At 41.7% G+C, this 26,138-nt stretch overlaps 1 protein-coding gene across 3 annotated transcripts in view; it reads left to right on the top strand.

The window, feature by feature from the left end:
• The window catches only part of LOC117396969 (SH2 domain-containing protein 3C), an 89,086-nt gene extending 63,970 nt beyond the window's left edge, over positions 1–25,116 (top strand). For 2 of the 3 annotated variants that reach the window (XM_059005650.1, XM_059005652.1), the window contains 10 exons: positions 10,335–10,463; positions 13,513–13,943; positions 14,445–14,537; positions 15,303–15,427; positions 15,805–16,259; positions 17,660–17,775; positions 18,893–19,064; positions 21,419–21,530; positions 21,692–21,898; positions 22,778–25,116. In XM_059005650.1, coding sequence (XP_058861633.1) covers positions 10,335–10,463; positions 13,513–13,943; positions 14,445–14,537; positions 15,303–15,427; positions 15,805–16,259; positions 17,660–17,775; positions 18,893–19,064; positions 21,419–21,530; positions 21,692–21,898; positions 22,778–22,953 — 2,016 coding nt within the window. In that variant the 3' untranslated portion in view covers positions 22,954–25,116. The remainder of the gene's footprint in view (positions 1–10,334; positions 10,464–13,512; positions 13,944–14,444; positions 14,538–15,302; positions 15,428–15,804; positions 16,260–17,659; positions 17,776–18,892; positions 19,065–21,418; positions 21,531–21,691; positions 21,899–22,777) is intronic. The other variant, XM_059005651.1, reaches the window with a different exon arrangement.
• Positions 25,117–26,138: the final 1,022 nt, after the last annotated feature.

The raw sequence follows: 26,138 nt of genomic DNA, 5'->3' as shown, positions 1-26,138 counted from the left end.
ACAGGAAGTTGAACCTGCTCTTTACACTTTACATTGTGTATTGGAGGTGCAATGCAATGTACACTGGTGTAGGAATCACACAGCAATGGCCAGCTCTTTTTAAATATGAAGAGGTGCAATAAAAGCAATTGTTAATGTTGCCACTTTTCTTAGATCAGGACTTGCATTTTCAACACCGTGTTCTGCATTAAAAAAGGATTAGATGAGGATTAGATTGAAGCATGTTTAAAAGATTATTGTTATCACATACAGGCACTGGCATGAGGGCCCATGGTAGGATGTGCTCTGATTGGGTGACAGAAGCAGGGCAGATGCCAGAGAGCACAGGGATTGTGTGGTCGGGAGGAAGGACGAGGGTTTGGCTGTGTTGATATGAGTGATTCCGACTGGTCTCTGCTAGTCTCAGGTGCCTGAGTGAACACTCATTCATAATCTCTATAATGACCCTCATTAATATTCATAGCACCAGCAGGGGGCAAAACAACAAGGTGCAGCTTCTCAGCGGGGTTAACTCCTTCCTGGCTGGGGCCTGGGTCCTCTGCAAGCTAGTGTTATGAATTGCAGCTTCAGTACAGGGGGGGTAAATACGCTGTCTTTCCCATGATCGATTCATTTGTTAACCGGACTGACATGGATTCTGTAATATACAAAAGCTGAATCTCACTGGTGTAGCAGGTGTATTATGGAAAACCAGTAACCAGATGTCGGCACCACAGTTTCATTTCCTCAGTAAGGATCCAAGGTATTTACCTCACAATGCTGAAAAAAATAAAACAATGTCCTTCAATGGCATTGCATTCAGTTAAATGCGATGGTTCTATACTAATTTAGTTTGCAATGGATCTGGGCCAGTAGTATCACCAGCGCAGTTACTATGGTATCAGCCAGTGGTAGAATGGTACCACTGTGGTAAGGTTTTCATATAGAGACGTGCTAATAGAATCACAATGGTATGAACCAACACTGCTAGCAATCGACTGTGTAGCTCTGAACATCAACTAACAGGGCGTGTTCTCTTGGGTGCATTTCTGTCTGAACAAATCTGAACCAAGCTCTGCCACCATTCAGATCAATGATTAAGCCCCAGTGTGTTACTGGCTTGGAATATTTTTTCCAATGCTATTGTGTTGCCATTGCAGGTAATGCTGTCGTTTGCTAATGTTTCTTCAGGGTAATTCACTGGGATTATAATGGTGTCCAGACAGGATAGTTCTGGAAGAGTGGATTTGCGTTACGGCCGGCGTTTTTTCCAGTTTATAGACTAGGTAAATAACCTGGATGCTACATTTCTTGATTTAAACCATTGCAAATTATAAATTGTGAGTTCTAGATTTTTTTTCACATCTTCTCTAATGGATTACAATTGATATAACAGTGCACTCACAGCACCATTCACTGCATAGGCCCCCCTGGGATTATCTTAATAAAAAACAACAAGCAAAATATTAAAAATCACCCAATATACCCAGTTTCTACCATGACCTACTGGAAGCTTGTTATACATTGCAGGGTTCATCAGCATCTTACACACAATGGGCTGTTTCTATGACAACAGCCGAAGTAGGCATTATTCCACATCTTTAATGAAAATATATTGATGCCGGGTCGACAGGTTACTGACCTGGGCATCTTATTTAGTTTGAATTTGAACAGCAAATCATTTTTTCTGCTGACTCCCTAGTTCTGTCTTAAGAGGTAAAATGGGGACTACGGCAATTTAAAAATTGACATAACCAATTATTGCTGTAAAAATAGCACTTTTGCATCATTCTGTATTACAATTTTTGTCACAGCATTTTACAAACACACATCAAATTGTTAAATGAATCTATATAGCATATAGATTCGGACAAGACTACAGCATAGCACAGGGGCGTTTACGATTACTAACTTTAGTTCCTAACCCTGTAGCATGGTCCCCACTTATCAATCAATTAAAATTACTCACATAATTACTCACAGACACACAAATGACACAATGCACCACCCCCACACACAAACACACATTCTCCGGGCACAAACACACTGTGTAAGGAACAGTCTTTCTGTAGAAGCAGGCTCATTTGCATAGCAATAAATATATGAAGCAGTTATGCTTATGCTAATTAAAACCGGGTATTAATTCAGTGAAAACGGCAATTAACATCACAGGCAGTAAATAACGGTGAGTGTGCGATTGTTGTTTGCAATTCAAACGGGTTAGTTAATAGTGGGTCAATTAGGGTTGTGCGAATACAGGATCAGCTTAATAGAGCTGTTGTCTGATGCAATGGCATTGCTGTATTGTGATCCTAAATAGCAGATATAGTAGGACGCTGAGCGTCTGTGTGGCAGGGAATATCGACACAAGTAGAAGTGAACAGACTGAGGCTGAAAGCCAAGGTGCTGATTAACCTACACAGACTCGTGTAGTCCTGTAACTCTATTCCACACTACTTTGTTGTTTATATCCATGCTGCTTTCTATTTATTACCAACCTTTCTTTAGTCAGTTTTCATTGAAAAGAGGGAAACGATCGAGAGGATACAATTAAGTGGCTGAGATACGTGACTGATTGTGATGTCACCATTTTGTAGTCGAAGGGAGTATTGAGAGATGCCTCAGATGTGATTTTTTTTAAAGCAGAGGACCTGGGCAGCCGCATTGCTGAAACGTGGTTCAAGTTTTGTTTAAATGCAGGAACACAGTGAAAAACCTTCTAATTGTTCATAAATTGTGGCCCTGCTGAATTCCCTCCAGCTTAGTGAAATTTAACAGAGAGTCTTTAGTTTCTGATAGGGCATACCTCTGAATGCTGCATGTCTATACTGGCCCTGTCTTTCAGTGGGAGTCTCTGTGAAGTCTGGCTGGCAGAGTTCTGTGTTGAAGTGAAGCTGCGAGACAGAGATTACAGAGTGGCCTGCTTCTGCTTGAACCGCAGAATTTGTTTAGCAGTCCCCGGGGAGATGGGCCGTGGAGTATTTCTGTACCTCTATAATCAACTGAAATCCTATTTCTAGTGTTGCTCTTATATTACACATGTAAAGATATACAGCACTGGGTTGTCTTGGTCTGGTCTCTGGGAGCAGTTTTTACTCCTGTATTTCTAGGAGATGTGCATAGTTGATGCAGGAGTTCATACAGATAATGACGCACACATATACCGTATACATCAGGGCCTGTTGTAATGATATAAACTGTAGCGGTATTGATTACCCCCTGCCTTCACCAAATAGCTTAACAATGTACTTTGCAAACTGCAATTCTAGAAAAGGATAAAGGTAATTTTGAGACCTCGCTGTGCAAAGTCCTGGTCTTTGCTGGGGATTCTGGAGGGAGTGTCACATTGGCTTTGGCGCTCCCACACAAATGCAAAATATACATCCTGAACACAAACACACAGAAAACTAAAATGAACTGCTTCAACTGTTCGTTTTTCTTCTACTTTTTCAAGAATGTTAGCAGTGTATTTCTGCATGCCACACTCTGTATCCTTGGTCTATGCAGATGACACCCAGCTCTACCTAAAACTAGACCCTGGATGTCCCTCTGCCATGGTTCAGCTCTCAGCTTGCATCCAAGACATCAGGCCTGGATGTCTGCCAATTTTCTTCAGCTCAACACTAACAAATCTGAACTTCTAATAGGATCTAAAACTCAACTCAAGAATCTCAATATTGCTTCCTTGAACTGTCTGCTGCTGCCTTCCCCCACTGTACAAAGCCTTGGTGTACTTCTGGATAGTAACCTCTCCTTTGATGCCCAAATCCTCCTTCTACCACCTCCGAAACATCTCAAAGGTCCTTCCCTACCTTTCCCTCCCGGATGCAGAGATACTCTGTCATGCATTCATCTCCTCTCGACTCGACTACTGCAACTCTCTTTATGGTGGTCTTCCGTCACGCGCCATAAACCGATTGCAGCTGGTTCAAAATGCCGCTGCTAGGATCCTTACCAGATGTAAAAATCATGATCACATTACCCCATCTTGCCCAGCTGCACTGGCTACCTGTAAAGTTCATGATTACTTTAAAAATTCTCCTGCTTGCCTACAAGGCCCTTCATCACACAAGTCCAGAGTATCTCTCCAACCTGCTGACCCGCTATGTCCCTGCACGCAAGCTGAGGTCCTCTGACTGGCCTGCTTGTTATACCCAAGCAGAAGTGCACCACACTGGGAGAGCGCTCTTTTAGCTTCATGGCTCCGACTCTCTGGAACTCTCTCCCAGCTTTAGTGAGTGTAGCTCCCACAGTCACTCGCTTCAAATCAACTCTCAAGACCCACTTGTTCTCTCTTGCTTTCAATGCGCTTCAAGCTTGATATCTGTTATTAGCTGTTGTCTAAATTGCTATTTCAGGTTTTTCACTCCATCTTATTTGTATGATTCTGTATGACACACGCATCCACAATGTCTACAACTCGCATCCTAGCCTTTTATTTAATGTAATATGCCTGCAGTTAGTGTATTTGCATTGTAATATGCCTGTATTTAATGTATTTGCATTGTTTTTACTGTTTGTATTTAATGTACTATGCCCTGTATTTCACTGAACTTTATGTATTACGCATTGTTCCTCACTATCTTGTAAAGTGCTTTGTGATGGTGGTCCACTATGAAAGGCGCTATATAAAATAAAGATTGATTAATTGATTGCTAATAATTCATAATACCTAGCAATTAGGGACAAGTGTGCTTGTTTATTGAGGTGCTATGTGTGAGTGTAGGTAGCTGTAGGGATAGCATCGAATAGTCGACTAATCGCACATCACGTAATTGTGAAGTGTGCAGTTTCAGATGGATGGATTGGTTGTAATCCATTAACAACTTATTTTCCACTCAGTTTTAAAATATAGTGCACAAAACAGCAAACTGTTTAACCGTGCGTTCACAAATGCATGATTTATCAAAAAAAATGTAACTGACCTATTTGAATATTTTTACCTTAACTATTCAACTGTGATATTAGTAAACGCTCCACTCCTAGATAGCAGTCATGGGTGTAGCATCGGGGAGAAAGCATTCTTTTATAGATTTTTTTCAGGTATCAACCAGGAATCATATTTAAGTGTATTCACACCTGAATGTGGGACACTGCAGCTTTAAGAAACGCTTCGTTGTGAAATCCAGGATCTGTTTAAGATTTAATGAGCCGCCCACTCTGTGCAGCAGCCGAGCATACCAGCACTGATCTAATCGGCCCGTTTCTGAAGGTAGTGCCTGAGGTAAAGTCACTCAGCCGTTTCATTCTGGTTTGATTAGCTGGGAGTCTGGCAGGCTGAGAACGTACAAACCTGCCAGCTATTCAGAGCCTGGGGCAGACGTGCCGTGCGATTCGACTGAGCCTCACATGCAATAAAACTGATCTATCTACAGAAAATCCACACCTCAGTAAATCTGCTGAACACTGATCGTCTTGAAATGCACATGCACTGTGGCATTCAGTAGGATCTGAGTGATTTCATAGTTGGGTTGGTAAAGATTTTTGGATCAGAGTGATTTCATAGTTGGGTTGGTAAAGATTTTTGGATCAGAGTGATTTCATAGTTGGCTTGGTAAAGATTTTTGGATCCAAGTGATTTCATAGTTGGGTAGTTAAAGATTTTCTATTTTTCTGTAAAATGGGAGAAACAAATCCTTCTTTTTATGTGATTAATGTTTGTGGAACAAAGTACAATACAACCAAAACCAATGATAAGCAGAACAATATATGAACTACAGTGAACTCTCTGCTTGTGACGAGCTGCATATAAAGACCTGCTCAGCCAAATTCAATCGCAAGATCCCTCCTATTAGGACTAGCCCTTTATAAAGAGCACTTGACGCAGTCATACTACACACTTGAAGACTTGTCCACAAGAGCTAGCTGGACAATGGCCACCATGTTCGTAGACATGATACAAATACAAGGTATATATATATATACAGTGCCTTGCGAAAGTATTCGGCCCCCTTGAACTTTGCGACCTTTTGCCACATTTCAGGCTTCAAACATAAAGATATGAAACTGTAATTTTTTGTGAAGAATCAACAACAAGTGGGACACAATCATGAAGTGGAACGAAATTTATTGGATATTTCAAACTTTTTTAACAAATAAAAAACTGAAAAATTGGGCGTGCAAAATTATTCAGCCCCCTTAAGTTAATACTTTGTAGCGCCACCTTTTGCTGCGATTACAGCTGTAAGTCGCTTGGGGTATGTCTCTATCAGTTTTGCACATCGAGAGACTGAAATTTTTGCCCATTCCTCCTTGCAAAACAGCTCGAGCTCAGTGAGGTTGGATGGAGAGCATTTGTGAACAGCAGTTTTCAGTTCTTTCCACAGATTCTCGATTGGATTCAGGTCTGGACTTTGACTTGGCCATTCTAACACCTGGATATGTTTATTTGTGAACCATTCCATTGTAGATTTTGCTTTATGTTTTGGATCATTGTCTTGTTGGAAGACAAATCTCCGTCCCAGTCTCAGGTCTTTTGCAGACTCCATCAGGTTTTCTTCCAGAATGGTCCTGTATTTGGCTCCATCCATCTTCCCATCAATTTTAACCATCTTCCCTGTCCCTGCTGAAGAAAAGCAGGCCCAAACCATGATGCTGCCACCACCATGTTTGACAGTGGGGATGGTGTGTTCAGGGTGATGAACTGTGTTGCTTTTGCATTGTTGCCAAAAAGTTTGATTTTGGTTTCATCTGACCAGAGCACCTTCTTCCACATGTTTGGTGTGTCTCCCAGGTGGCTTGTGGCAAACTGTAAACGACACTTTTTATGGATATCTTTAAGAAATGGCTTTCTTCTTGCCACTCTTCCATAAAGGCCAGATTTGTGCAGTATATGACTGATTGTTGTCCTATGGACAGAGTCTCCCACCTCAGCTGTAGATCCCTGCAGTTCATCCAGAGTGATCATGGGCCTCTTGGCTGCATCTCTGATCAGTCTTCTCCTTGTATGAGCTGAAAGTTTAGAGGGACGGCCAGGTCTTGGTAGATTTGCAGTGGTCTGATACTCCTTCCATTTCAATATTATCGCTTGCACAGTGCTCCTTGGGATGTTTAAAGCTTGGGAAATCTTTTTGTATCCAAATCCGGCTTTAAACTTCTCCACAACAGTATCTCGGACCTGCCTGGTGTGTTCCTTGTTCTTCATGATGCTCTCTGCGCTTTGAACGGACCTCTGAGACTATCACAGTGCAGGTGCATTTATACGGAGACTTGATTACACACAGTTGGATTCTATTTATCATCATTAGTCATTTAGGTCAACATTGGATCATTCAGAGATCCTCACTGAACTTCTGGAGAGAGTTTGCTGCACTGAAAGTAAAGGGGCTGAATAATTTTGCACGCCCAATTTTTCAGTTTTTTATTTGTTAAAAAAGTTTGAAATATCCAATAAATTTCGTTCCACTTCATGATTGTGTCCCACTTGTTGTTGATTCTTCACAAAAAATTACAGTTTCATATCTTTATGTTTGAAGCCTGAAATGTGGCAAAAGGTCGCAAAGTTCAAGGGGGCCGAATACTTTCGCAAGGCACTGTATATATATATATATATATATATATATATATATATATATATATATATATATATATACACAAAGTGTTCGAGATTTCCCTTGGCATGTGTGAAGAAGATTGTCAGCAGTGGTAGAAGCTGTTCTTCCCTGTCCAGCCCCTGATAACAGCCTCTGAAACACCATGCCACCGTCCACTGGGCCCCATCGCTCTTCTCAATCTGATCTCTCAGTCCTGTGACTCTCTGCCTCTGTCAGAGCTGCTCCACTTGTGCATCAGTTGTGAGCAGGGAAGGAAGTGATGGAGTGCTAGCCAGGGCGATTCTATTTGACAACAGCAGTGAAACTCACTTTTATAAAGCTCCTTTCCTAACAAAGCCAATGCTTGAGTAGGATATAAATAATAAAACAAAATAAGCTCATATTTAAATGAAAACAGCGTGTAATATAATGGACATTCCCATCCTTTATTGAGTTGTAACCAGGGCCTTAAAATTAATTCCCTGACATCTTTTTAAAACATTATCACATTCTGTTTCTTGCTTTGTTGGTTTATTTTACTTATTGTGGCTTCCTGGCCTGTAGGTCATGTGTACTCTAGTGTAGAGGTCTTCACGGGTCAAAAATAACAAACCCAGCCCAGAACCGTCATCATTTTTACCCGACCCAATCCGAACGGAAGTAAAACTCATAAAATCGACCCGGATCTGACCCAATCGCGAAGAATAATGCTTCATGTGCGTTTTGAGCTTTCCCTATAATGAGTGCAGTTCCAAAAGTGTAAACTATACATGGCCATAGAAACACTACGCAGGGGACCTAGACAGAGACCCGCTGACACACGTTTCTGCTGTTTTCTGACAGGTGGAGTGGATGCAATTTACATGAAGGTGGCAGAATAACTTGTCAGTATTTAAATGAGAAACCTATATGTTAATAATGCAAATTACAGTTTTTACGTCATTTCAGGATCTGATCAATGGACAGGTGGGATTGAAATGTAGTAAAGACAGAGAAAAACAGAACAGACATGTGTTTCAGGAGATATGTTGAAATATTTAATAGAACATAACAATAAAGCAAGTGCATCAGGACAGAGAAAAAATAAACTTAGATAGGTAAGTTTAATGTAGCCTAATTTTGAATGTATGTTCTGTGTTAATTCAATTATAGTTTCATGTACCTGGTTTTGGCAGATATTTGATGCCAAAATGAAAAATAAACAAATTAACGACATATAAATACAGAAATATATAGACATGTGTTTATTTATTTATTTATTTATTTATTTATTTTTCATGTTGGCATAAAATATCCTCCATACCCAGTTGCACACATGAAAATTAATAACACGTGAATAGGATACAAACAACTGTGGCAAAGAATGCCAGGGCTGTGAGTGATACTGGCAATGCATGACCCTTCAGGGTGCTTCACCACATAAACACAATATCATAGCCTTTTGCATTTGATATCTTCATAGCACGTGCTCTTCTGGTCCAAGCAGGTGGTTTATTTTAAACAGAGCTGTTTGAAATAGTTTCTCATCTCCATTAGAATTCTTTAAAACAGGCGGAACTATTTTAGACGGAAGCTATTCATTCCGACCACATCAAACCTTTTGATTTTTTCACCGGGGGGGGGTGGGGGTGTATGTTAATTAGGTACCCACTTCATTTGCATAACATTCCTCATACTGGTGGAATTGGGGTTTTGCGACTGTTCTCATCCTTCCTGGCCATTTTTGATTTTTGCTCTGAACATGAAACAGTCGGAGAGTTAAAACCCCGCCACAAAAGCTCTCTCGACGGTCGGAAAAGCTTTGATATTCAGGGCAGCTGTTCCTCGAGAAGTGTGCTGATTCTCTGGTACCAAAAGCAGCCTTGCTGGCAACACGATGCTGGATCACACATGCGCATATCTAGTCTTCAGTGTGACACCTACAACACAGGAAGTAGCAGGTTTGAAATACGACAAGAACAAACACAATCTTTAGCAGAACAAAGAGGGAGGCAATGACGTTTCTAAAGCTAGTAAGAGGTAGGGAAATGTATTTTAAAGAAATGGTCACTCACTTAAGGGTAGAACCGTAGAATTGAACAATTGAGCCTTCCGGGCTTCACGGCCTGTGAAGCAGATCTTGTTCTCGCTCTGCTCGGAGACGTGAGTACACCGCTAGCTCACCGCTTGACCCCGTTTCACTTTTTTGTTCTTCACACCTGCCGCGCTAACGAAACGCATCAAATTAACTCTGAGAACAAACAACAGCAATTTCATAGCCCGTTCCCTCTAGGGAGAAAGGGAACAACTTAATCAATTTATCTTTGCAAGTAAAACCAAAAAGACCCCAGGCAAGGGAATTGATTGAATGTAGCTTCTGCTTTGTGTCTGCTTGTTCTGTGGTGGTACAGTAGGAACCACAACACTGCTCATAAATTCAAGGAGACGCCACTGAGTGGGCAGTTCCAAGAACCTGAGCAAGGGACTAACAAGGAGGGGTTTATACTGGATATCAGGGCTTTCTGAAGGACACTAGCAAGTATTCCAGGTTTCATATCACTTCCAGGCATTACTACATGATGTCATTATAGAGCCTTTTACCCTTTTTAACCTGGATTTCTTGGCAGGTCTAAACTCATTTGTGTTCGTGGGATTGATTCTACTTGTAATAAAAGTAACTTAATAAAGATCCCCTCACAACTACGCCATGCACAGGATACCATTTCTACTAGAACCACTCCAGGTTAAAATAACAAACTGTGAGAAATGGAACAATATGATGTATAAACTGCTAGTGAGAGTCTTCCGTTGACTAAGCTGTGTCCTCCTTCTCTCTTCCCCCAGTTCTCGAAGGAGAAGTACCTGATCGACTCGCCCCCTGAGAAGCTGCGTCGTGAGCTGGAGGAGGAGCTCAAGCTGAGCAGCAGCGACCCACGCAGCCACGGCTGGTACCACGGGCGCATCCCCAGAGAGGTGAGACGTACCTCCACACACTATAGCTGAGGGTCTTTGAGCCGACTCTGTTTAAACTCTAGGATAAATGTTGATTGTATTATATTGACCACTTTAGTTTTTTTCTCCGTAACTTGAATGTGACTGATTCTGTTTCACTGATAACAATGTACAAAAAAAGCCAACTCCTTGTTTTTAATTCCAACCATGCACAAAAAGCTAATTAAGTTGATTTAAGTAAGTCGTAATTGAGAAAAACTATTATTTGCAATGAGTCATTAAGATTTTGAATCAGGGAAACTCTATTTAACTTCACTCGCTTTTTGTGTTTGGTTTGAATTACAAACAGGGAGCTGCCTTTTTTATTACATTATCGATGAAACAGAATCATGTGATCAAAAAATAAAAACCGAAAAGAAAGAGCCCTAACTATACACTTGAAAATGTGGTCTGTTGCTATGGGTGAAACACACGGTACATCTTTAGTTATTCCAAAGTTTATACATCTCGTTTTATTTCCCTACGAATTGGAATAAATAGCCCACAATATGTAATATGTTGTTTTTTTTGTGTGTGTTGGTACATTTCCTCCATTTGTCAAAGGCCAAACACAAGCAAGCGTCTTAACCTCTATTCAAAAGAGCCAGGCTTGTCAAAGCAGGGACCCTGCAAGCAAGCGTCTGAACCGCTATTCAAAAGAGCCAGGCTCAACTGCATTTGTGGTCGTAGAACTTTAACCTCATGTCATCTCAGCGACACGGGACAGTATCCATAATGGCAGGGCATCAAGAGTATTAGAGTACAATTCTGATGTGGCATCCTCTGGTTTCATGGCTGTTAATCTCTGCAACCCACACTCTCTTAAACATGACTTCACAGTTCTGACTCATAATTCATGGTTGTGATCAGAACTGTGCATTATGGATTGACAGCAGTGGAATGCGCCGACAAAACAGCAAAAGAATGCATTAGGAATTCAATTGAATTCCTTCTGGGAACAGAGAGCAGTTTGAGATGAAGTAGCCTGCATTCAACATCAGCAACTTCCCCAGTAAAGCTTCCCTAGAACCTCTGCAATTAGTGTCTATCAAGCTGCATTTAATCCTATTTTACTGCATATTATCATAATGTATTCTAACATGGATACTTAGCAGAGATGAACAAGAAAATCTGCATCGTGTCTAAACAATGTATGAGGTTACCATGGTTACCCATCCCCTTTTTTCTAGTTTTACAACTGTTTTATATGCAGCCCCCTCTGCTGGTAAAAGGTGAAATTAAACTGGTGGAATACATTTAAATATTACAGCAACTTAAATTAATAGATTTTCTTATTTAAAAATATATATACAAACAAAAGGAACACATGCATGTATGCCTGTCGAACTTTTCCATGCTTTTCCAACGCTCAATCATACTTTATATTCCAGGGATATACAGCTCTGGCCAAAAGCATCACCCTATAGAATTCATTCATTCTGCTTTGTAAAGTCGAATGAAACCTGCTGAATAATGTTACGTGAACATATTGAATTACATACCGCTTTGTAGTTTCCATATAATTAAAGAAAAACTGGAATGGGTCCTGATGGGCTGAACAGCCTGTTCTTTTTCACAACATGTTCTTTAAAAAGTGGCATTTCTTTTTCAAATGACTCATTTATAATGTATTACTAGTCAACAATATTGATCCTGTTTAAATGATAAAAGAGCGAATAACTTCAAATTTAATTTCCATTTATATTTTTACTGTCCCTTTTTTGCAATCTTTCTGAGCCATTCATATTAAAATTACTTATACAAGTGGTCTGCTATGGATGCATATAACAGGCTAGATCAGCTGCAGTAAGAGATTGCCCCATCTCATGATCTGACACTTGATTCTCAGATTCTCAGCTCCAGATCGTCAAAGTCTTTTAATAGAATTACACTAGAGGCTAAACACAAAGGATATGCTTTTCTGTCGTCAGCCCGTCTGTCAAGAAATGAAGCTTAGCTTCAAGAAATCCTTTCAGTCCCCATGGCTGAAAGAACACATAAAAGCTGGGAATTAATGATCTCGGCAGACACATCAATATAACATCATACAAACCATACATCACAGGATATCAGGAAGGTCACCGAGAAATATTCACGAAATCTAGATTGTATCAAATGGAATCAAATGGATTTTATTCCTGCCTACAGTTAGGGTAGCTAGTTCTTTCAAAGAACACTTTGTTTACTGTTTTCTAAGTTCTAACCTCACTTTTCCTTTATGTTGTTGGGTACTTCTGTTCCATTTTAATAAAGGATGCAGTCAAAACTGGACCATTTAACTGTCATTGTGCTTCCCCATGTCTGTACCACTGTATTCTCCCTTACAATAAAACCATATATATTACTATAGGAAAACCATAGCATTTTTGCCTTTTTCCAATAGGTACACCATCACAGCGTTTCTATAGATTGCTTTAGATTTGTACAATCTGAAGGGGCTTCTGAATTCGCTGCTATTGTTGAGCCCCGGGCAGGAAGGGATGGTCACCTCTCCAAACTGACCGCAGTGTTCTTTCCATTAACTGTCCACTCCAATGTTCACTGAGTGATATGTTCATCTAACCCTGACTGAGTGTTCACAACGCTAATGAGATTAAGCTCAAATCTGACTCACATGAGAAAGTTAATTGAATTGTTGTGCCGCAGTTTGCATTCACTACTGTCCAGTTCTCTATTGCAGCATATACTCAGCAGTCTGCCTAATGCCTTCATCAGAGTCATGAAATGAATTATAAACCTTATATGCCCCCTCAAAGGGGAATTGTCAGCAATTATGATTTACATTACAAAATTAATACCACTTAGAGGGGTTATAGCTAATGAAATTCTTCCACATATCTTACCTGTAGATCATTTCAACTAGCTATGCAGGTCTCACATCTGCAGTTTTGAGAGAACCGCATGTTATAGCAAACAGATATTTTAATTGTATATCTAGCTCAAGGAAGCTGTATTTGCTGCCTAACTTTCAGGTAGATTTCAACTGGGTAATTTCCCCTGGAGAAAAAACTGTATTTGTCGTTCTGGGCAGGTTTCAGAGACACTGGTCGTTCGCAATGGAGACTTCCTGGTCCGGGACTCCCTCACCAGCGTGGGGGACTACGTGCTGACGAGCCGCTGGAATCAGGAGGCGCTGCACTTCAAGATCAGCAAGGTGCTGGTGAAGACGAGCGACTCGTCCTCCCGGGTGCAGTACCTGCTGGAGCGCGAGAGCTTTGATACCATGCCCGCCCTTGTACTGTTCTACACGGGCAACCGGCGTCCGCTCTCCCAGCAGGGCGGCGCTCAAATCCACTTCCCCATCAACCGCACACTGCCCCTGCGCTACCTGGAGGCCAGCTTCTCCCTGGTCAATGGCAAGCACGGTCTCTGCCACTCCCCAGCCAATCAGAGGGGGGCGTACATCAAGAGGCGGAGCGTCACCATGACAGACGGGCTGACGACAGAGAAACTACCACACAGGTACAAAACTGAAATGTTATTATTTGTATTAATTGAACTGTATTTTTTCAACTTTTGTTCTTAATCTATTAAATTTGTTCTCCCTCAAATCTCATTTTTTCTCCTTAATCCTTTAGTTGATATTGGAACTTCACATTTTAATGGATTCATTGTTTTTCTTTTCTTTTCATCTGTTCACCAGCTAAACCCACAAAATACATTTTTTTTTATTAGGCTTTTTGGATAATCAAAGTGAATCATGGAAAATGTGATGACTCGTAAAACAAATAAAATCATGCCAAATGATCTCATTGTCTATCATTTTAAGAATGAAAGAATATTTGATCAAAGCCCCCCTAAGATCCTATGTTTATGTTCTAAAGGGGGTCTTTCTTTCTTACAGGGGAGCTATACCCCCCACTAACTTCCTACCTACATTCAGTACAGACAGTTACAAATCAGCAGTTTGTAGAAGTTCCTTTGCAGGCAGGAACTCATTTCCAATGACTTGTGTTCCAATAGGGCACATAGCTTGGGTGGTGAAGTAGAAATGTCATTGCTCAGGACAGCGGTCATCTCCTCTGCAAGCAAGGTGGAGTCCGGTGAGGGGACCAGGTGAACCGAGTTCAGAGTGGACACTGGCTTATACCACAGATCACAAATATCACAGAGCATTACAATCGCCACTGACACGGCACATGTCACAGCTGTTTGTGGACTATATTGAGCAAGCAGCGGCTGTCACGCCTGGTACAGTCACTGCACCTTGTACTGTCCTTCTCTCACTTTGTAAACTGAGATGTTTGAGTGCATGAGTAATAATTAGAAACATACATCTGTTTCCAGCATTTCACTCCCTTACTTTAACAGGCAATTTGTTAAGTTTAAGGCACCCATACAGAGATAAAGCAGCTGGCTGGTTAATGAAAAGGCAGCCAGTGAAAGGGTGGGGGGGGGGGGGGGGGGGTCAGTTTTACTCTCCAGGTGAAAGAACCTAGGAAGACTACCTAAAAGTAAGACAGGCAAATAGAGCTTGCTTTAACCTTTTAGCATGGTTACAATTAAAATGCATGTAATTACACGCACTTCTTTCATAACTGCACTTGTGAGACCTACATGGGGATGGAAATGCATGACACAGAAGATTGCTGGAATTATTTTGTTTGCTATAATCACTTTAATATGTTAAAAACTGTGCTGTGCCCATCCAGTTGAACACAGGGGCTTCAGTCTGCTGTCCCTTCCCTTTCACAGACTAGACCACTGCCTGTGCTGTACCTGGACAGACACACAGACACAGGTGCTGAACTCCACTCGAGTAATACAGTACAACAGCAAGTGTCAGTCTGTTCTAACTTTCCCCTTTTTCTTTAAACACAGCCCTTCCGTCCCTCACCACAAGGAGGCGATCCGGAACTGCGCTCTCAGCATGGATCAGATCCAGGACTACCGCTGCCCAATGTCTCCAGTCAGTGAGGCGCCGCTCTCCCCTGCCTACAGCACCAGTGAGTCCATTCACATAACCCCTCTCAATACTGGGACAGAATGACCAAGCTTCTTTCTACCCTAATACATGTGCTATGTACCTCTGCAGTTCACTATGCTTTAACATACTTCTGTGTGCTCTACCATTTAGGAATACAAAACTGAGGTGTACAAAGAGGCCCTTAAATGAACACTTCTGAGTGTATTTCTTGTTTCAGTTTTAAAAAGTGATGCAAACTTTTCACTGGAGCTTTGTAAGTTTTGCCTAGAACACTTTAACCACAAGATTTAAAGCAAAACCCTTAATAAAAGACAACTTCATTAGTTGTTTGTTTGCACCAGAGTGATACTAGAGGCCCAGCACTAACTGGGTTTCTCTCTCTGTTTCCCCTCCCAGTTACCCGACACAAGAGCCCAGCAGTGGGACGGGTAGTGGGCATGGTGCCTAGTTCCCCAGTGACGCGTCGCTCCAGTGAACCGCAGCTCTGCCCGTCCACCAACAACAACGTGCCCTGCCCTGAGATTCTGCCCAGCACCCACTCCACCCCCGCCCATGGGTACAGCCAGCCCCCTGGCCCCACCATGCCCGTCCCGCTGCCCGCCAAGAGCTACGTCGAGCGTCTGCAAGTGGAGGAGGCGGGCAGGTGGCCGAGGGGAGAGTCTGTGGAGGAGAGCTTCACTGTGCCCATGGTTGAGACAGCCTCTGCATTCCAGCCCAACGCTTACCCCTCCCTACTGATGCCCGCTGAGAACAAGCCTCTGGAGATGGGCGTGCTCAAGAGGGTGAAGGAGCTGCTGGCCGAGGTGGACGCCAAGACCACTGCCATGCACCTCACCCAGGCCGACTGCACGGTGCGTCTGTGAATGCGAATGAAACTACATGTATAATCTTTAATACAAATCCTGCTTCTGTGCTAGTTTCAAGCTTGTTATAGCAACTTTGAAACAGGTAGAACATGTTACAGAGTACAGATATCTGGGTATATGGCTGGGTACTGCATTACCTTTGAGGACACATGGACTATATTCTCAAAGAGTTTACTCCAGTCTTTAATTAACACATATTTTTTTAAATGAGAGAAACACCCATTTACTTTACAAAACTAGTACCAAACATCTAAGAAATGTGACTGAAGGTCTCTTAAGCATTCTAATGGTGTTTTGTCAAAAAATAAGAGTTAATTAAAGACTGGAGTACACACTTTCAAAATATGGCCCATATAGATTCCGTATGGTATGGTAAAAAGCCATATGTGAAAGGATAGCGTCACAGCCAAGGCTGGTAAATGTCAGGAAGCAGACCCGACAGAAGCTGTAGTTTAAAGGTGCTGTTGCACACATTTATTACACAAATGAATACATGTTAACAAACAAACACAAAATGGCACAAGGGCCAAAATAAAAGGTTTAAACAAAACAATACAATATAGCTTGGGCCTTTGCCTTCACTATAACGTTTTACAAAATCACCTCTAAGCACCCAGGCAGCTCACCCAAACTCGCTCTCCCTAACAAAGGATTTGTGGCTGGAGCATAATTAATCATTAATTATTCACTTCCAGCCACGTTCTCACGTGGAGTTGGCAGGGAGAGATGAACTCCTTCCCTGCCAACTCGACACAAGACATGTGCAGAGTCTCGGCCCTGTCACACCACACTATACATTTATCAAGAGTTTATGCATTCAAATGACTTCACTGCCAATTTACGGTGATGTGATTTATAGATTTTAATTGCATAGTTTACTATTACCAATTTAGTTTCTGCAAGGATTTTTAGTCATAACTGGGTTTGCTCTGGACTGATTCTTGTAATTGATTCTCTTCTTGTATTACAGCCCAAACCACCTGACCCCACATCTTTTTCTATGAGTAGCTTACCGTAAAACATAGAAGGGTCAGTTGGGGTCTTATTTCCTGTGAAACAGGAAGTGAACTACCTTTGTTGTGGCAGAACATTTTGTCAGAACACAGATATCTTAAGAATTAGTGTGGATTGGGGGGTGATGAAAAATGAATGGCCAAAAAAAAAGGAACATTATGTTTGTGTAGATATGTTAGGAGGGTGAAATTTTCTGCTTGTTTCTGAAACTCAAAAATGCATATTACATAATGAAGGAAATTGTTCCTTGATTTGTACTTTTTTAAAACCCATAAGGAATTAGACAGATAGACGCTCTCCAGTGTTGTCTCTGTCTCTCTCTCCTACAGCATGGATAGCTGATTAATGGTCCTCATATTCTCTGTCTCCAGGTTGCTAGAATCCTGGGTGTCACCAAGGAGATGCAGAGGATGATGGGGGTCAGCTCAGGGCTGGAGTTACTGACCCTCCCCCACGGGAGACAACTGAGACTGGACCTGCTGGAGAGGTGAGAGGGCTGCAGTCTGTCTATGAACAGACCCAATACAGCACTGCAAAGATGCAGTCACTTCCAATGCCATTAAAGCCCAGAATTCTCATTTACTGTGCTGAAAAGGGGTTTGGGCTTAACACTTCAAATATGTGACTTGAATAATATTCTTCTCTGGCTGGAGATGAAAGAAGTATTTGTCGTTACGGTACTGAGTTGTGTTTCATATAAAAAATGTTTGCTGTGATGCATAAAGGTGAAGCTTGCAAAAATCATTTCAGCCTGAGTGAACTAACCTACCAGGGAAGCTGCAGTGGTCTGATCGCTGGTTACATGCCAGCACAGGCCTGTTCAGTTGCCCATTGCAGTATGAGTGTGCATGTTGCCCATGCTTCAGGGTCTAGGTATTTGCTAGGCTAGGACTTTTCAACCATGGGGACGGCTTCAGAAAGAACCCCTCAAAAGTTGATTTTTTGAGTGAGGTGGTTATGTCATTGCTCTCCGTGTCTCTAACGATGATGTCATTGCTCTTCATCTCTAACGATGATGTCATTGCTCTTCATCTCTAACGATGGTCATTGCTCTCCGTGTCTCTAACGATGATGTCATTGCTCTTCATCTCTAACGATGATGTCATTGCTCTTCATCTCTAACGATGGTCATTGCTCTCCGTGTCTCTAACGATGATATCATTGCTCTCCCTGTCTCTAACGATGATGTCATTGCTCTTCATCTCTAACGATGATGTCATTGCTCTTCATCTCTAACGATGGTCATTGCTCTCCGTGTCTCTAACGATGATATCATTGCTCTCCCTGTCTCTAACGATGATGTCATTGCTCTTCATCTCTAACGATGATGTCATTGCTCTTCATCTCTAACGATGGTCATTGCTCTCCGTGTCTCTAACGATGATATCATTGCTCTCCCTGTCTCTAACGATGATGTCATTGCTCTTCATCTCTAACGATGATGTCATTGCTCTTCATCTCTAACGATGGTCATTGCTCTCCGTGTCTCTAACGATGATATCATTGCTCTCCCTGTCTCTAACGATGATGTCATTGCTCTCCCTGTCTCTAACGATGATGTCATTGCTCTCCCTGTCTCTAACGTTGATGTCATTGCCCCCCAGGTTCCACACCATGTCGATCATGATGGCGGTGGATCTGCTTGGCTGCACTGGCAGTACAGAGGAGCGTGCCGCCCTGCTACACAAGACCATCCAGCTGGCAGCTGAGCTCAAGAGCAACCTGGGCAACATGTTCGGCTTCGCTGCTGTGATGAAGGCCCTAGAGCTGCCACAGGTACGACGGTCCCGCTGTCATGAATCTGAGACTGTCCAGCTAGGGATTTGCTTTGAGATTGTATTCCACATGCTGCAGATGTACGACATGATAGCCCACTTTTTATTTGTGCTGACACCTGTAATGAGATATGTCCATGGCAGGATATGTATAATGCTTGCATACCTTGTTAATCTTTCAAGAACTACTTGGCGACCAAGGGGTCTGTGAAACCAGGAGCTTTGTGGCTTGGAACTTGGTTTCAAGAGGCTAGGTTTCAGCCTATGAGCACAAGGGGAGACTTGGCGTTTGATACAGAAAAGTTGCATCAAACTAGGTCTCCCAATCCCCTGGAACCAGGTTTCTAGTCACTGTTCCTGAAAAAGTGGTTTGTGATCCCTCAGCTTAAGTATAACACTTTCCCTTGTCTATGGTATTGACTTAAATTAAGTAGAGGGGTTCTGAAAACTAGAGCATTCTATGTCCCCACGTGTTGCTACAACTATTTAAATAACGTAGCAGTCATTTTTCTTTTCATTGTTAACAGAGGTGTGTCCTCTCTCTGATCATGCTGGGAGGTGAATTCCTGAAGAGACACAATGAAGCTTGAGCAGTGATGATGGTGTGGTTTCAATGTCTCGCTCTCTCTCTTTTTTTTCAAATAGTTTGACACAATTGGGGCTACCCTGGAGAATAATTCCAGCTAGTCTACATGAAGGGATGAAAACTAAATAAACATGGTCTATGGGTTTTATAGTTTTACATAAGATTTATAATTGAGTGGTTAAAGTTGAACATACAAAATACAATACAGTTCCCTTAAGATAGCTTTAATTTCTCTTCATGCAGGATCATCTTCAGTGTCATACAATATTAATACCTAAATAAATAAATCAGATAATTATATTTAAAAGCATAGGCAAGCAATATACCGATTTACTACCGCATTAATTAGCCTTGTTTGACACAATGACCCCGATCAGTAATTCAAAGTAGTCTCACTTTGACATGAAGGAATGTACTTATTTATGTATTAATAATGTATGAAACTGAAGAAGATCCTGTATGAAGAGAAATGAGCTTAAGAAAGGGACGTGCTGTATTGTATTTGGTATGTTCATCCACAGCTTTAAACACGCAATTATACATCTTACGTAAACTATAAAAAAAACAACAACTGTGTACAATTCTACCAATAGACCATGTTAATTTTGTTTTCATCTCTTCATGTAAAAACAAGACTCGTTGGAATTATTATCCAGGGTAGCCCCAATTGTGTCAAACTATTTTAAAAAAGAATTTGGGGCTCCCGAGTGGCGCATCTGCCCAAAGTGCAGGATGCGCCCTATAGCTTGGCGATCGCCAGTTCGAATCCAAGCTATGCCACTGCCAACCGTGGACGGGAGTTCCCAGGGGGCGATGCACAATTGGCCAAGCGCCGCCCGAGCGGGGTTGGGGTTAGGTCGGCTGGGGAGTCCTTGGCTCACCACACACCAGCGCCCCCTGTGGCAGGCTGGGCGCCTGCAGGCTGGCCTATACGCAATTCAGAACTGCGTGGTCCTCCGACGCTGTAAATTCTGAATATGGCTGCAGGGCGGGCTTGCAGAGTGAAAAAAGGGGACGGCTCATTTCGGAGGACACGAGTACTCATCTTCGTCTCTCCCGAGTTAGTTCGAGGGTTGCAGCGGTGAGCTGGGTTGAATAGTAATTGGAAATTCCAAAATTGGGAGAAAAAATTGGAAAATGAATAAAAATAATTGTTCAAAAATAAATAAATTAAAAAAAAAGTTAATGTGGTAGCCTAATAATTACATTGCCGACCTATGTGCGTTTAAATAAAATGATCAAATCATCCTATTTTATTTTATTTATTTACATTTCAAAAGTACAAAAATTGATCTTCTGATCGGCTTTGGGTAAAGTGTATTTTCTGCATCCTGGTGGGGTCGTATTTCAGCTTGGGGTCCTTATATAGAAAGATAGATAAAGAAAAAGCACACCCTCGTCTCTGCAGGAGTACCAGTAAAAATGTACGCCTACTGGCAGTGATTGGAGAGAGGACACACCTCTGATCTCAAACACGAGTCATCTTGAAAATACCTTTGAGAAAGACTTTAAATTTAGAAGTGTAAAAACTTGTCAGGATGTTAACAACGAAAAGAAAACTGACAGGTAAGTTATTTAAATAGTTGTAGCAGCACATGGGGACGTAGAACGCAACATTTTTTCGGAACCCCGCTACTTACTCTTGAAATGCATTACGTTGCTTCCTACAGCACCCTCACATTTAAAAATGAACCTGGAATGTAAGTAAGGTGTTTTGTGCACCTGGTCACTGAAGTGTATCCTCCTCACTCCTGCTTTCTCCTCCTCAGATCTCTCGGCTGGAGCAGACCTGGATGACACTCCGCCAGCGACACACAGAAGGCGCCATTCTCTACGAGAAAAAACTCAAGCCTTTTATGAAGAGCATGAATGACGGCAAAGGTACAGCCCTCCTGTCCTCTATCTCCCCCTTTCCGTTACCATTCTGCCCTTATATAGTATTTTCTCTTCCCTCCTCCTCACACTCCCTCTCCCTTCACGTGGTTCTTCTGCTGTCTCTCCTATCTCTCTCTCTCTCCCTCACACTCTCCTCCCTCTTTCAGAAAGCTGCCCTCTCTCGAACACCTCCTTCCCTCATATGATTCCTCTGCTGTCTCTGCTGGAGAGGGGCGTGGCCGTGGTGGAGGGGGCGGAGTCCTGGGAGAGTGTCGACGCCGGAGTGGACGTGGTGATGAGCCACCTGGAGGCGGCTCGAACCATCGCTCACCACGGGGGGATCTACCACACCAACGCAGAGACCAAACTGCAAGGTAGGTGACTGCCACCCCTCTACCAACACCAGCCATAGTTCTGTGATTTGGTTTAACAGCAAATTAATCTCTAGTTCTGGTTTTACACCTTAGAGTTTCTAACCAAGACTTTAAAACCTTACTGGCACTTGCAGCATTATCTCTAGGCATTGCTGTGCAGAAGATCCTGTTGTGTTTTTACTTTTAATCATTACGCTGTTGCGTGTTAAAAATCTTTTTGTTCTTTTTTTAAATACTGCTTTTTAAAATATATAGACCTCAAGCTATGGGAGACTAGCCACCAAAGTCTCCCATTGTAAAAGCTTAGCAAAGTGTAATAAAGCATGGTGAAGCATGTAGAGCCCAGAGGTATGGTAAAGCATATTAAAAACATGGCAAGCCATATTAAACTATGGTAAAGGCATAGTATAATCATGGGAAAAGCATGGGAAAACTGTACAGTTACAGTGCAGATTTACTGTGGTGAAGTTTCATAAGCAGGAGGCTTGACTTCTCTCTCTTTCTCTCTCTCTATAGAAGTTCTATGTGTATATCACCAAAAATTATGCTTTGCTTAGGAAACAAACTAAAAGTTCAAACATCTTTCATTCCCCCTATATTCTATTATACAAAAGAATACAAGGTGTGTCATAAGGAAGTCATCATAGGCATTTATTTATATTGGTTGTCTCTGTTTTAGGTGTAAATTGTGTAAGCAAAGAGGAATGAATTCAGATAATTGATGCCTGGTTTACAGAGTGTATAATGGGAGTCCATATAATCTCCCCGGAAAGAAACAGATGTGCCTGTGTAGGGGTGTTTGAGAATGGTTTTGCTGCCATCCGGTGGTAGTTTGGTGGTACTGCGTCCTGACACCCCCCGTCTCTCTCTGTCCTGCAGGGTTCCAGGCGCGGGCTGAAGTGCTGGAGGTTTTCTGCACAGAGATTCAGATGCGCTTGCTGTGGGGGAGCCGGGGGGCCGAGGGCAACCAGGGAGAGCGCTACGAGAAATTCGACAAGGTCCTGACAGCGCTGTCTAACAAGCTGGAGCCTCCAGTGAGACACAGCGAGTTATAGCGCCCCCTGCAGGGACTGTGCACTGGACAAGGAGGCAGCACTCTTGGACCTGGGGGTCGTGCGGACCTGCAGAAGGGTTTCATGAAGAATAACACCCCCCCCAAACCAGCTGCAGTAGCTCATATAGACCATAATGTGTTTCACTTTCAAATGGACAACTTTGATACAAGGAAACTGAACAGAAACACTTTTCATTCAACAGGAATCTTAGCTGATGTTGTATCCAGGGGGTTTGATTGTTGTCATGACAACACTCAGTATGCAAGGCCTTCTCAAGATGGCTACACACAAAGCTGGCATGATGATATCATTACAGCAAATGGAGACACCCTTACAAAAATGTACTGTTGAGGAGAATTCATTGTAAAGAATATTAAAAATCAGAACATACTTTAAGAATTTAAGATATTTGTATTATAAATTCAAAAATGCCAAAAAATGCAAGGACCACCGTTTCAGTTTCTGAACTACAGTAAAATGTCGTCATACCACTTGATGTGTATTTTGTACTTGTTTTGCCTGCAGAAATAAGTTTAGAAATACTAAAAGGAACTTGAAGAAATTCCTCAAAATGTTTTGAGTTTCCTTTAATATTTCTAAATTCAGCACTGTTGAGTCATGGATGAAATAATAGCCTCAAATTTCTTTATGCCCTTTTGAAATTACAAATATATAGTGCGCCTCATTAAAACATTATATTATAAAGACAGCAGTGACCAGGTTAGTAGCACCAAGTTTATAGAATGGTACTTCTAAGTTCTGCAGCATTTACTGATTGAGGGTGAAACCAGCTTTTAAATGATGTAGTTGCTGTAGCTAAGTAGTGACCATTCAGTAATACAGAAGCAGTTTAAATAGTGCTGAAATAGGTCCAGTCTGCTAATACTACTGGGTACAGTGATTGAGCAGTACTTTTGGGTAAGGGTGTATCCTAGAAATGAGTCCAGCCGCTGGTGTATCTTTTAGAAAGAGTTTAATAAGAGTTGTTTATTTTTCCCAGACAGATTGGTAACATGAGAATAGGGGTGATGTGTCTCCTTGCCTTTCTGTCTGTGTAAAGTTATGTGTACAGTGATGAATATTGTTTTTGTAAGTCTGGGTATCTGATCAACTCTAGCTAGGATTGCTTTTATTAACTTTCTTCTTTTCTGAATGTGAAATTATTATGATACTTTGATTTCCTATATGAATTGCAGTTGGTTGATTGATTAACTGGAGATAGCATTTTGTTGCAAAAGGGGCATTTTCTTTTCAAAAGTGACTTAATTTTTTTCTTTTTCTTTTTTAATGAGTCAAGTAACCAAATGTTTCAACTATAACCTGAGTTTACCAGAATCTAAAGTTGCTCTTTCACCAAGGCTTTTTAATTTTCCCTTCAAATTGATTAGTTGTGAATCACAACAGACAGCTCAAGACTGCAATGCTATTTTCAAACAGCAGAGAGTGTATTCTCTGTAAAAGAGAAAGTAGGCTTGCTACGCTCTGTTTCAGGTTCAGCTAACATTAGTGCAGGCGCAGTAGGTTATTAAACAAAATGCAGATATTGCCAACAAAGTTCCCCATTGTTTTATGCTCTAGCTCTCTCTCCTTCCACTAGGGGTGATATCGAGCCATGCTTGAGGGAGCAGCAGCACCTAAAACAGAATGATTTGAGGAATGAAGTGCTGAGCCTCTCTTTCAGTCATGCATGATTGATTCAGCGAGTGGATCCTCTGCATATAGTGTCTGCTTTATAATGTATGAACTGAATCAAAATGAAGAATGAACTGCTACTGCAAGTGTTGCAGGTTTAGTTACTATATACCCCCAACTGTAGTGTTTTACACATTTCAACATGCCAGGAATAAAGTCAACATAACACCTTCAAACCCTTCAGTCACTGCTCACTGCGCTCAAAGACCATCGCTGACGGAAATCAGCATTGCCTACTGGGAGGGTCCGTCGCCAACAACAACATCATTTCCTTTTTGTACAAAGCGTTATCTGCCTCACTTCCTGTTGTACAGAATTCTGTGTCATTTCCTGTTGTACATAGTCATTCTTACATCATTTCCTACTTGTAAAAAAAAAACATGATTGCATAATTTTCTTATGTACATATGTCATTTTTTCCTTGTTTTTTTTTTTTGCTAAGAGATATAAAATCTAGTAAGCTTGTGTTGATGCGGGTCTTGATTGGTTTTCTTTGTTAATCTTGTTAACATGCTTGGCTGAGAGTGCTAGAGCAGTAGTTTTATTAGAGATGTGCCAGTAGAACGTATGCAAGCTGATTATAAATCAGAGATGCTGGTGTTATATTGCATTACCTGCTGAATGGACTCCATTCGTTGCTTTAAAATACACTAGCTGGGATTACATTGAACTGTGTTTACTAACAGTGAACCGAGACAAGAACATACAACTGAGCTGCGGTCTTGCAATTAAACCTGTCCCCAGTGCAACATACAATTAGGCACTCTAGTTACTGGAACTGCATGTACTGCTGTGCATATTATAGAATTGGCCTTTTTTCTCTCCATTAGCTTTGTGTGTTACAGTGAATTGGGCCCACAGTCATGGTCTAGGACTCTTATGCCTGTTGTACAGGAAGCACATTTATAATGTGGTGGCAAGATGAATGAATTTCCCCAGAGTCAAAGTGATAATAAGGTATAGAAAACGAAACAAACTCCAGCGAAACGATAAGACCATTCTCCCACAAGGTGACACAAACATGTTATTGCTCCTTTAAAGTGAAGAAACACTGTGGAACACTATACCTTTTATCAGACCTACATTGGAAATGTATAAGCTTTCAAGACCTTCGCTCCCATCATCAGATAAAAGTGTGTAACGCGCTAACAAAATCCAGCTGTGCTTATCCTGCAAGGGTTCAGGCTGATCAAACCTGGATTTCTACAGTTATTATAACATATGGTGATCATCATCAACCTTTGTCCCATGTGAGGCGTTAACCTTCCAACCACGGTGGTGATGTGATGGAGTAAAGGTCTGCTAGAAAGTGCAGTCTAGACTCTCAAAGTGCATTTTCTACAGCTGAGACCTTTTATAGTTCATTCCACCCAAACACTACCTGGCTGAGATAATGAAGATCTCTGCCCATTGAAAGCCATTGTAAACACGTTGGCGTGTCTCATGCCTACTCCTGGAACTTCTGTTAATCATTGACCTCAAAGTCCAAGCTA

The sequence above is a fragment of the Acipenser ruthenus genome, chromosome 31, assembly GCF_902713425.1.
Source record: "Acipenser ruthenus chromosome 31, fAciRut3.2 maternal haplotype, whole genome shotgun sequence".
Taxonomy (NCBI): Eukaryota; Metazoa; Chordata; class Actinopteri; order Acipenseriformes; family Acipenseridae; genus Acipenser; species Acipenser ruthenus.
Note: the sequence above shows the minus strand (reverse complement) of the source record. Positions and strands in the feature narration are given on the sequence as shown.